The sequence below is a fragment of the Nansenia antarctica genome (assembly GCF_963989245.1).
Source record: "Nansenia antarctica genome assembly, chromosome: 1".
NCBI classification, from domain to species: Eukaryota; Metazoa; Chordata; class Actinopteri; order Argentiniformes; family Microstomatidae; genus Nansenia; species Nansenia antarctica.
In genome coordinates this window covers 86,278,546-86,291,536 of record NC_137674.1, presented here as the reverse complement: position 1 = coordinate 86,291,536, position 12,991 = coordinate 86,278,546, and the positions used below count along the sequence as shown (strand labels likewise).

The 12,991-nt window shown below is 45.5% G+C and overlaps 1 protein-coding gene across 1 annotated transcript in view; it reads left to right on the top strand.

Moving 5' to 3' along the window:
• The window catches only part of cntn5 (contactin 5), a gene marked incomplete at its 5' end in the record, with an annotated part of 185,283 nt that extends 175,018 nt beyond the window's left edge, over positions 1 to 10,265 (top strand). Inside the window, 6 exons of the mRNA XM_080526744.1 lie at positions 898 to 1,132; positions 1,860 to 1,969; positions 5,187 to 5,373; positions 7,193 to 7,305; positions 7,702 to 7,870; positions 10,128 to 10,265. Coding sequence (XP_080382870.1) covers positions 898 to 1,132; positions 1,860 to 1,969; positions 5,187 to 5,373; positions 7,193 to 7,305; positions 7,702 to 7,870; positions 10,128 to 10,237 — 924 coding nt within the window. The 3' untranslated portion in view covers positions 10,238 to 10,265. The remainder of the gene's footprint in view (positions 1 to 897; positions 1,133 to 1,859; positions 1,970 to 5,186; positions 5,374 to 7,192; positions 7,306 to 7,701; positions 7,871 to 10,127) is intronic.
• Positions 10,266 to 12,991: the final 2,726 nt, after the last annotated feature.

Sequence of the window (12,991 nt, the reverse complement as noted above, 5' to 3'; positions counted from 1 at the left end):
ATAATAATTACAATTTACAATACAAATACAACAATTGGGGGTCCCTCAAAAAAAATGTGGGCGCACTGCGCGCGCACAAGATCAACCACCAAGCCCTCATTCTGACCCAGGAAAAACCCTGGTATGTACTGTATAACATGATAGCCATCTATGAGCAATGCACTGTATATAAGATGATGATCAAGGGTCTTTCTGCTGCTGACCAAGGGGCTGAGTCCTGTTGATGGGGCCCATTTTTCTTTTAGAGTCTGTAGGCTACTGTATTTGTTTATTAAGATTTCATAAATATGATATATTGTCTGATTTGTTTTCTTGTTTTATAAAATGTTAATTATTTTAATTTCTTGCGCTGGTTTATTATGAACAACATGTAAAATTGCAGGAAACTAGCACAAATAATTGGGTGGGAGAGAGGGGCCGCCGCTGCCAAAACGCTTTTGGCTCGCTCCACCGCCAAAAAATCTCACTCCAAACTTTTGGTGAAACTTGGCAGCCCTGAATATCACACAATAGCGTTATACTGATATTAGGTATAACAGCACGACCTCGAGTGTGATATTGCTTTTATACAACAGTTCTACAGCGCAATTTATTAGTTAACAATAATAAGTGACAACAGATTTTGATTTGTTTGTTTATTTAATCATTTATTTTGGCTCCGTCAACAAAAAATTGTTCCGCAACTGGACTGTTGCCTACTAACCTGAACACAAACATCTGCAGACGAGCTACTTTGTATTAACGGTAATTTCGGAGTGATACATATAGTTAAAAGTCCCAGTGCTGTTATACTGTATATCAGCACTCATGGAATGCCTCTTGTCCAATCAAATCTACTTGGTCGGAACTAACTGTTGTATAAAATTAAATAAGTTCCTCTCCTCTCCCTGGTTCCAGCCCGTGTCGGAGGAGTTCCAGAACGGCGAGGGGTTCGGCTACATCGTGGCATTCCGAGCCAACGGGACGCGGGGCTGGAAGGAGAAGATGGTGACGTCGGCCGACTCCACCACCTACAAGTACCGCGACGAGACCTTCCCCCCGCTCACGCCCTTCGAGGTGAAGCTGGGCGTCTACAACAACAAGGGGGACGGGCCCTTCAGCGGCGTGGTCACGGTCTACTCTGCTGAGGGAGGTGAGTTCACTCTGCTGAGGGAGGTGAGTTCACTCTGCTGAGGGAGGTGAGTTCACTCTGCTGAGGGAGGTGAGTTCACTCTGCTGAGGGAGGTGAGTTCACTATGCTGAGGGAGGTGAGTTCACTCTGCTGAGGGAGGTGAGTATTGCCGATACATTTTCAGTTTGCAATTAGTGTTTCACATTGTTTGTTATCTGTTATTTTGTAAAAAAAAATCTGGAAAATGCTTGCAGCATTGTCTGTCTGTGGGATGTGTGTCTGTAAGTTCTCTGTTCTCTACATCAGAGGGATGTCTGTCTGTCTGTCTGTCCTCTACCTCAGAGTAGGAGTGACACCATCCTGTCTGTCTGTCTGTCTGTCTGTCCTCTACCTCAGAGTGGGAGTGACCCCATCCTGTCTGTCTGTCTGTCTGTCCTCTACCTCAGAGTAGGAGTGACCCCATCCTGTCTGTCTGTCTGTCTGTCTTTCTGTCTGTCCTCTACCTCAGAGTAGGAGTGACACCATCCTGTCTGTCTGTCTGTCTGTCCTCTACCTCAGAGTAGGAGTGACCCCATCCTGTCTGTCTGTCTTTCTGTCTGTCCTCTACCTCAGAGTAGGAGTGACACCATCCTGTCTGTCTGTCTGTCTGTCTGTCCTCTACCTCAGAGTAGGAGTGACACCACCCTGTCTGTGTCTGTCCTCTACCTCAGAGTAGGAGTGACCATCCTGTCTGTCTGTCTGTTCTCAGAGCCGAGGGAGGCCCCGTCTGACATCAAAGCTTCCAGCGTTTCCTCCTCAGAAATGAAGGTCACCTGGAAGCCCCCCAACCCTGGCCCTGGAAGGCCGCAAGGATACGAGGTGTGTGTGTGTGACCTGTGTGTGAAGGAACTAATTTCTCTTGGAACATTTAAAAACCTTGTGAGTAACTTGGAATCAGCCTCATATCGTTCTTGCTCCTGCTTTATATGAAAGTCCCACTATTTCACTCTATTGCTCTGACCAGATTGTCTATTTTTGGTGATTTAAGGCCAATGCACACGGCGTGCGATTTTTGTTGCACGACAACATTCGATTGCAATGCACACGGCGTGCGATGCAATTTTTGTCGCACCGCAAAATTCCATTTTCAACTCACACCATTGAAGTCTATGAGAAAATCATAAAAAATCTCATCCCAATGCACACGGCGTGCAATTTTTGTCGCAACACAACATTCCATTCTCAATTGTTACTTTATTGTTACGTAGTCGGACCAGGCAGGCTGATTACTATAGGCTCTACCAATATTGCTTGCCTTGCTTCCACAATTTCTACAAGATACAACTGGACATATTGTGATAAAATATGTGGGTCCCCTGATTTAGGGGTATTGGTAAAATGTCAGGAGAGGGAGCGCACAAAACACACAGCCAGAAAGGTGTATTATAAAAGCCACTTTATTATTATGGGCGATGATCAGGCAGACATAGAATCGGAGGACGGAGACAGTCCAACATCTAGCTATTCGCCCCTAGGACTCAACTTCCACAACTGATCATGCATCTCAATTAATCATCATAAATATACAGTAGTACAAATTCATCTCATTCAAATAATCATAGGCCTATAAATAAGACAAACATTGGACATATTGGCTGAATAGTAAATAATTAAAAGGGCACGTAACTCGCCGGGTATTTGAGACCCCCCCGTGGGGTCTGAGCGGTGCACTGCCAACCGATGAGGCTCAATATGTAAGTCCGTGTGGCTGACGAATGTTCCTGCGTTCACGCTACAATATAGTGCCTACATGCTCGATTGTTATTATTATGTAATATAGGCGTCTTGTATGTGAGATGGGCCGTGTAGCTATGTGGCATGACACGGAAATAAATCATGCATGCAGTAATTCGTATAGCTAGTAATGTGTATAGTGGCAGCTGTGGGCTATATAGGTGTAGTGGCTGGCTGATGGTGATGTTCATATCTTGCCCTTGACTGTCAAACCGTTAAAATAGATGATTGCTCCATCCACAATTGAAGATGTCAGGTTGACTGGTTGACAAGTTATGAGCTTTTCGTCATCCATTTCATCCATTCAGGTTACCGGTAAATTACATACACGTAGGCTACGTACAGTAGAGTAAATATACATTTTGGGTTGCCAGATGTCCGGTTTTCAGTGGACAGTGTCTATACAACGTGTGTACAATTTGGCTGGTCATTCAGTCGTGCTCGATTAGAAATCTGGCAACCCCGTGCTATCGTAGATCTTTGAGTAAACTAATATAATATATATATTATACTATATACTGTATATACTATATATATATATATATATATATGTATATATATATACTATATACTATATACTGTATACTATATACTATATACTATATACGGTATATTATATTAGTTTACTCAAGATCTATTTATACTTATAATATATACTATACTATATAATTGTCAAGTATAAATAACATTAAATAACGTTACTTGCTCAAAGATTTACGATAGCCTTTTTGACGGCACAGTACAAAATACAAATAACAACAATGATAATACTTTTTTAGTAATATTTTATTCACATGTAAATATATGCCATCATGTTAAATAACTTAATACCCTCCCTAAAGCACGTACTTCATCAAAAACAAAAACAACATATTCATACGAATGCAGGTATGCAAAGTTATAGATAAATTCACTGAAAAAGCTTAATGTCAAGCCCTGACAACACTATATTTGTACTTTGAAATTGCATGTATGTATTATGTATTAGTGTTGTTCCGATACCGATACTAGTATCGGCATGGCCACCGATACGCACAAAAATGCTGGTATCGGTATCGGCGAGTACTAACAAAAAAAAAATCCGTTTTTTTTTTTTTTTTTTTTTTTTAAGTACCAAAGTTATTTTGTTTGTAAATGTTCACTTGCTGTTGCACTACTACTACGACTGTTTTATATCTTAAATGGATATTGCACTGATTGGCATCTGTGAGAGCCACATTTCAGGTTTTATAAGGGGTTGATTTTCTTGTCACCATACCAGGTAGACAATAAAAAAAAGTTCTATAGTATTCACTCTCTGTTGGTATTTTTTCCTGTTTTACAAAGGTTTTGAGCAGTGCCAGACTAAGTGTTAGCAATAATTTTACATCAAGGTGAGTATGCGGCTCAAAAAACATGTTTTTTTGTTTTGTTTTTTCAAACGCCGTGGTATCGGATCGGTACTCGGTATCGGCAAGTACTGCACGGTCAGGTATCGGTATCGGTATCGGGATCAAAAAATGGTATCGGAACAACACTATTATGTATGTTACACTAATGTTTTTCAAACAACTGTTACAATTAATTTGGTTCCGTTTCGTCAAACTCCTGTCTGTTCAACCTGAAGTAAGTTGCCTGGAACTAGCGGTCCTCCTGTACACTACAGCCTCAACTGTTGACCAAGTTGAACTCTCATTTCATTGTGAGACTGCAGAATCTCGTAGACCCACAACCAACCGCCTCCTTTTTACGTTATGGAAAATGTGTTGATGCTCAGCAAGCTAGCTGTCTATGACCGAAAGACGTGTGTAAAATGTATGCTCCAGTCTCTCTCCCCGTTATTAGTGACTCAATTAATTTAGATAGACCAGTTGAAGTTTTCCCAATTGTCCCATTGTGATGCTATAATCCGTCGCACCACAAACTTTTACAAAATTTGCAAAATTTGACAGTGCGACAAAACTCTTTGTCCCATTCAAAAATGTGTGCTTTGTCCCATTCAAAACTAATGGAATTGAATTTTCGCGGCGCGATTAAAATCGGGGCCGTGTGCATTGGGATGAGATTTTCTCATAGACTTCCATTCAAACTTCAAAATCGAATGTTGTCGTGCAACAAAAATCGCACGCCGTGTGCATTGGCCTTTAGTGTTGTTTTATTGTGTAATTCTGCATTGTCTGTTTTAACTGTCGAAACTCAATGTTTTAAGCTGCTGTCTTGGCCAGGCTTCCCCCGGAAAAGAGATAATTGTGTCTCAATGGGACCGACCTGGTTAAATAAAGGCTAAATCTTTTTTTCTTTTTTTAACTCCTCATTTCCCCAGGTGAGCTACTGGAAAGACACAGAGCAGGAGGATTCTGGGAAGAAGAAGAAAACTCTTGGGAATGAGACGTCCCTGCAGCTGACAGGCCTGGAGGGGAACAGTCTGTATCTGGTCACAGTGAAGGGCTTCAACAGCATCGGCCAGGGGCCCGCCAGCACACCTGTCACAGCCAAGACCAGGAAAGCCCGTGAGTCCAGTACCAACCATGTTGGCTGCAAACAGGGGTGCCCTCTGTCACCCCTGTTGTTCGATATCAGTATTGAACCACAGGCACAGCTCATGTGACACGTTCTAATGCTTCGGTCCTCATACCAATCAAAAAACGTTCAGACTTTTATTTCCGAAACACAGAACTACGTTTCAACGCTGTTGAGAATCACAACACAACACTCGCTAGTCAAGCCAAAATACTGCAACAACGCAATGGATCGGGTGAGTAATCCCCCCACTGCTACCTAGTTAACTAGAACACTACTTTACATTGTTAGCATTGCTCACAAAACAAGCTGTGTTAGTTGACTAGCGATGTGTCATTGATTTTCAACACCGTGGAAATGTGTTCACAGAAAGAAAAGTCTGATCATTACATTACATCAGATCCCGATATGAGGACCAAAGCATTAGAACCTGTCACATATGAGCTGTGCATTTAACAGTCATCCTAGTAAGGCGTGTCAATACAATTATCACACAAATGATTAATCCCGATCAGACCAAGTTTATAACAGGAAGATACTACGGGGACAATATCAGAAGATAACTAAATCTAATGACTCATCCAAAAGTCAAGGAGGAAGAAGCAATGAAGTATCCTGGCAATAGCTTCATTTCAAACGCTGAAACGACTCCTATTTGGCCCTAATTGTATAGTGGATTCAAACACTATATTCAAATCTACAAGCTGCTGTTAACACTAGAACAGACGTGCGTCTTTTACCTACTAAAAGCGCCGCCTCGGGGGCAAATGACCATAGTCTTTACAGTAGGAAGCTGCTATTTACACATGGTTCAGGACACATGGTTCAGGACCATGTCCGCAAGGACAAATAGACTGAAGCTCAGCTTCTACCCTAGGGCCATTCAGGCCCTGAACACAGCAAATACCTAGGTTCTAGGCCCTGGACAATCTAGACAATTTGATGGCAGCTATTAGATTGTAATCAAGTGCAATACTGAAATACAACTGTGAACATTTCAAACCTGCAAACTGCAACACTTTAAATGAATGTGCAATAATACTATGTGCGACAACCCTCGTGTACAGAAGGTTCAGAGATAGGAAATGTTAGGATATTTATAGCATAGCATAGAGTACAGCACAGTGTTTTATCTGTATAATATAGTATAGTGGATAGTGTATATAGCCTTTATTTATGTAAACCAGCTCTTTTCCATTCTTGTTTTTAGTATTTTTTACCTAGCACCAGGGGAGCCCCCCCTCCTAAATTTCGTTGTATGGTACCTGTACTGTATTAATGACAATAAAGACCATTCATTCATTCATTCATTCATTCATACAAAGACCACTAGTTGGCCGCTTGTAAATTAGCCTGCCTCCTACACAGAAAAACGGCAAAATAGCTTTATATTAGCTTATCCTGATGTAATTTTGAAAATGTAAGGATACTGGGTAGTAGAATGCACATATCTAGGAAAATTCACGAAAAGAGGGTCCTGAAATGAGAAATTTTGATATAAAATCAAGATATAAAATGTTCAATAATAAAAAGAAAAGACCCCTCACGGCTGTTCTAGTGTTAAACGTGTTATAGAATTCATTACTATACCCATATGGTCCAGGACCTTTATTGTTTTTTGTTTTTGTTTATTTCCCACACTTGGTTCATCCAACTCTTTTGCCACAGGTAGTTTTGTAATTTTTTGACATGTGGCCAGCCGGGGCTCGAACCACTGATCTGCCAACCTTGCGATCATTAGACGGAAGCTCTACCTCCTGAGACACAGCCGCAGTAATCTTTTATGGAAACTCTGTGCCATCTCCTCAGCTCCGGTTCAACCTCCAGGCAACCTGATGTGGATCCAAGAGGGGAACAACGTGTCTCTAAACTGGGACCCGGTCAGAGCAAAGGACAACGAATCTGACGTCGTAGGATACACAGTAAGCCTGCTCACCGCCATCTTTGTTTAGTCTTTGTTGGGGCTTACCCAACACCATAAGCACTTCAATAATATGGTGGGAGCCAGGAACAGAGCCACCATGGGCCGGTTACATAAAGACCCAGTCTTAGACTTAGATCTCACTTTAATAAAGATAGACCCAGTCTTAGACTTAGATCTCACTTTAATAAAGATAGACCCAGTCTTAGACTTAGATCTCACTTAAAGTCAGTCTTGCTATAGACTCTAAAATGTTCCTGTTGCATAAAGCTAGCCTATGAGTGACTAAGGTAAGACTGACTTAGCCTGTCACGCAATGTCTTTGTGTCACTAGCTCTGGCGGAGACAGGATAAACAGGATAAACAGCTAAACAGATATTGTTGTGGTTTCCTGCAGGTGATTCTGCGACAGGAAGGTCGAGGCCACAGCCAGGTGATCAGGACCATCACCCCCTCAGCGGTGGTCTCGTTGCCAGAGGGGGGGACCTACATCATGGAGGTGCGAGCGGTGAGCGAGGGGGGAGAGGGGGCGTCCAGCTCCCAGGTCCGAGTCCTCACCTCTTCTGGTAAGACAGCGGGAGATCAGTGGCCTCTCGTTTAGGTTTGGCTCCCCCATTAGACCTACCTGATGTCTGGGGGTGAATCCCAATTCACCCCTCCGGCTCCGTTTTCACCCCTTTGGCTCCGTTTTGCGCGTTCATGTGTAGGGGTAGTGGCGTTCCAATTCATTTTACATGGAGTGTTAGGGCTAGGGCTAGGGCTATCCATGGCTCCATTTGGAGAAAATCTGGACCCACGTTCCATTCAGAGCCATGAGACTCCCTTCCGGCATGCATTGCGAATCATCTACAGAAATGTTATTTTCGCTCTCGTAAATACGGAAGCTTGCCTGAAATGTCATTTACGTTTTCTGTAATTACTTGTAATAATAACCATCGTATTATCTTAGTTTAATGTCATTTCAATGCATTATAGACCTTTTCTTTATAACAAGCTTAACAAAAAAAAATCGCTTTTATGTCGAGGTGCTGTGTCTAACGTTACAGGCTGATTTGTGGCCGACAGTCGCGCATAATGCACATATTTCCATGTCTGATGGCATATGACACCTACTAATGTCATTTCAATGCATTATAGACCTTTTCTTTACAACAAGCATAACAAAAACATCGCTGTTATGCCGAGGTGCTTAACATAGAAAGTTCTACAGTCCAGCTCGCTCGGGACAGCGGGCAGGACACCGGAGCCAGCAGGACACCGGAGCACTCATATCTGCACGTTTGTCACAGGCTGACAAGTCACCGTGTTCCGCTGCCCCGACGTCAGTCCCATGGAAGTGTCAAGCACAGCCTTCCCCATAGAAATACATCGGTGTGCGATTTACATTTCAGAGATGTACAATCATGTTTATTTAGAAATAAATGATTACCTGTGGTGTTTGACAGTATGATAGGCGCGAATTTCCCCCCCTTGGTGGTATATGACGCTATAGTTGTTATTATACCAAATCAACCGGCAATCTAATCCGAGCAGTTGTTATTATGTAATATTATCGATGGATGTGCCATTTTTGATGGAGGGCAGTGAGCGGGAGACTCATCAAGGACATGTACCGTAGTTAACTAATGCAGTGGACAGCGGCTGTTTCTCCAGCGTTCCTGTCACATCGGATTTCGTAACGTCATAAAAATAAATCTGTAAGTCATGCTGTAAGGGACTCTAAGCACAGAGGGAGGTCGACACAGAGGAACAGGTGTAGAATAGTTATTTTATTTATGTCCCGCACAGCTCAGCACCGTCACCGACGTGCTGAGCGAGTCCTTTCACCCCGCTGCTTCCCCTTTCGGGACCCGCTCCGCGACACGCCCCCTCTCGGGACCCGTTCGCTCCCCGGCAGAGCTCTCGCTCTCTCCCCGCTGCTTCCCCTTTCGGGACCCGCTCCGTTTGCCCGGCTCCCCGCACCACACCCCCTTTCGGGATCTCGTGCGTCCTCGCCGCGGCTCTCTCTCTAGCTCTCTCTCTCACAGGTTCTCCCTGTGTGGTCCGCTCTCGCGCTCGGTTTTCACCGCCTCCTCCACTCTCTCGAGGGAACAAACACACACAGGTTAAATAGACCAGTGGGATAACGAGTCTGATCACTGACACCTGTCTGTAATCAGCTCATTATTCCCCCCCTAACGACAGTCTGGCTCCCTCTGCAGGCCAGAACGCGCCATGCTCCCCACACATGCATTTTTCCATGTTTCCCTTTGATGGCATATGATGCCGTAAATGTAACTAAAGTTCAGCCGCGAAGTTGTTGCACTGTTGTCCTATATCAGTGCAGACCGGCAGCATAGGAGCACAGGTTTCATACAGGTTAGAGCTTATTCTGTCATGGTCTGATAATGAAGCATTGTTCTTTTTTATTTGATGACTTGATCGATTGATAGCATTGAAGGTCATTCAAGTTGTGAATGAATCGCGAGCGTCAATGCTTTCTACGATACTATGGATGACGTATCAGTCGTGAAGGGTTGTCCCATTTCTTAGGGAACCACTACGGCTTGTGGCTCTGTTCGGAGGCCTTGGCTCCAAAAGCGAGTGACTCCAAAACGAGCCGAAGTGGTAGAAAAGAGAATCGGGATTGGGCCTGGGTATAACCCCTCTAACCCTAACCCCAACCCCATATCTGGGTATAACATTAACACTAGAACAGCCAAGGGTGTTTGGGGTCATTTGACCATGTGAGAAATGAAAAATGTTATATCTTTGCACTGTCCTGTCCTCCCTGTCCTCCCTGTCTCCCTATCCTCACTGTCTCCCTGTCTCCCACATCTCCAGGCGTTCGTGCTAAAAGCAGCCAGTCCTCCGTGCACGGCTGCCCTCCCTGGGGCCTGGCGTGGACCGCAGCTCTGCTCCTCAGCCCTCTGCTGCCTTCTGTCTCCTGGTGAGGCCTGGTGTCCTCCTACTCCTCCACCCCAGGGGACCCATGGCTGGGCCTCCTCCTGGGCCTCCTCCTGGACCTCCTCATCCACCCAGAGGGAGCCATGGCTGGGCCTCCTCCTAGACCTCCTCATCCACCCAGAGGGAGCCATGGCTGGGCCTCCTCCTGGACCTCCTCATCCACCCAGAGGGAGCCATTGCAGGACCTCCTCTCCCTCACTCCCATCAGACTGTCTGCACGCTGTGGGACTAACCCCTCCCACAGCCAGGGGTGGCCCCTCCCCCTCCCACAGCCAGGGGTGGCCCCTCCCCCTCCCACAGCCAGGGGTGGCCCCTCCCCCTCCCACAGCCAGGGGTGGCCCCTCCCCCTCCCACAGCCAGGGGTGACTCCTCCCCCTCCCACAGCCAGGTGTGACTCCTCCCCCTCCCACAACCAGGGCTGACTCCTCCCCCTCCCACAGCCAGGGCTGACTCCTCCCCCTCCCACAGCCAGGTGTGACTCCTCCCCCTCCCACAGCCAGGGGTGACTCCTCCCCCTCCCACAACCAGGGCTGACTCCTCCCCCTCCCACAGCCAGGGGTGGCCCCTCCCCCTCCCACAGTCAGGGGTGACTCCTCCCACAGCCAGGTGTGACTCCTCCCACAGCCAGGAGTGACTCCTCCCCCTCCCACAGTCAGGGGTGACTCCTCCCACAGCCAGGTGTGACTCCTCCCCCTCCCACAGCCAGGGCTGACTCCTCCCCCTCCCACAGCCAGGGGTGACTCCTCCCACAGCCAGGAGTGACTCCTCCCCCTCCCCCAGCCAGGGGTGACTCCTCCCCCTCCCACAGTCAGGGGTGACTCCTCCCACAGCCAGGTGTGACTCCTCCCCCTCCCACAGCCAGGGGTGACTCCTCCCCCTCCCACAGCCAGGGCTGACTCCTCCCCCTCCCACAGCCAGGGCTGACTCCTCCCACAGCCAGGGCTGACTCCTCCCCCTCCCATAGCCAGGGGCCTGCCTAGGGGGACATACAAACAGACCGTCACAAATAACGTTATTTTCATATTTAAGTTTACTACTCATTTTTGGGGGCTTAATACTTTTGGATTTTTTTTTGTGGGGGGGGGCAGTTCTTTCCATCATTAGTGTAGTGTTGTACCGTACTATACATATGTGGAGAGAGACTTGTTTAATAGTTTTTTACTTTGACGTTATGGGGGGGTATTTTTTACCCGTCGGTCGACTGGCATCTTAACTGCTTCCAGACGGCCCCTGGCAGCTCTGAGGCTCGGTGGCGCGTGGACAAGCTCCCCGAAAGCTGCTGCTGTGGGCTGTAACACAGGGATCAGCCGGCCTGCTTCTGTTCATTACTTTTCTGCATCAATTTACCCCTTGGCTGCCTAACGAGCAAGCAACCGAAAGCTCAGTAGAGATAAGTGCATTGTTTTTCTTATTCACACATGGAGAGCAGCAGCAGCAAAAAAAAAACGAGAAACAAAAACGATTTTTTTATAGTACCAGAGAATCTTAATATTTCCAGAGTTGCTTTTTTGTACATTGTGTTACCTTTAGAAAAATTACAGTGGTGTATGTTCGCTACTACGGCAAAGTTTCTTGTTTTTTCTGATAGCGAAAAGATAAAGAAAGCAACGCTGGGTGACAGGTGGACTGGGGGATGGGAGGGTGGGTGACAGGTGGTCTCACCTGTGCTGCCCAAACACATAATTAGACAAAGATACCACCTCCCTGGTGACTCATGGTGTCAGTACAAATAAATGTGATGTATATTTTTTACAATGGCTGTGGTCTATCTTTTCTAAGGAAATATGACAACGAGGGGACATTGACCATTTTACACTCTCGTACAATTATCAACATGTCTCAAATGTCTTAACCTTCCCAGGGTTCGACAGTAACGCTTCCCCGCTTCCCCGGAGCAAAGTAAAACATTTGCCGGGTTTGTTTGCGCAAGCCCGCGACACTGATGGATCCAGGATATGTTTACCTGTGTGCAGGAAGAACAACAGATGGCGCAGGCGCGAGACTAGACTAGATGATCGTGGAGTGAAGATATTATCAAAGCGTACGCGATTCGACGGGTGAACGACAGGCGCGCGTACGCTTTGATAATATCTTCACTCCACGATCATCTAGTTACTGTCGAACCCTGCCTCCTGCCGTGTTCGTTTCTCTGACCTTACTTTGGGGCAAATTTGACGGGTTTGTTTTAACTGCTCTTACATTAACACAAAAAACATTAATCATCACCAAATTTTATTTAACACCCTTTTAAGCTGTAAACGATGTCTCAGACTAGCGTTTAACATGAATAACTGCAGTGAATATACAAAGAATAGACACTGGAAATGTAGTGGCTGTGGATGTGTGGGTGTGTATGATGCAGTGGAGGCTCCTCCATAGAGGTGGAGGAGGCCTGGCCTCCCCAATAATTTGAGAGAAGAGAGAGAGATTTAAAAAAGCAATAATTATATTTATTTTATTTATTTATTTATTTAACATATTATATTATATTAATATTATTTCCGTTTTGTTCATAAATCTGAATTTTTCCATGGCTAAAACCCAATATTGCAATTGTAAAGCACCTACAGGCCAGAATCCCTATCCGTTTCTATTGAAGGAGGCCAGGCCTCCTGTCGGAAAGTCCAGGCCTCCTGTCGGAAAGTGGTTTCTCATAGAAGTCAATGTAATGCAATTTTTCTCATGGCAATATTTGATTGGTCAAATCACTGAAAATGGGTGGGCACAGGAGGCCTTGCCTC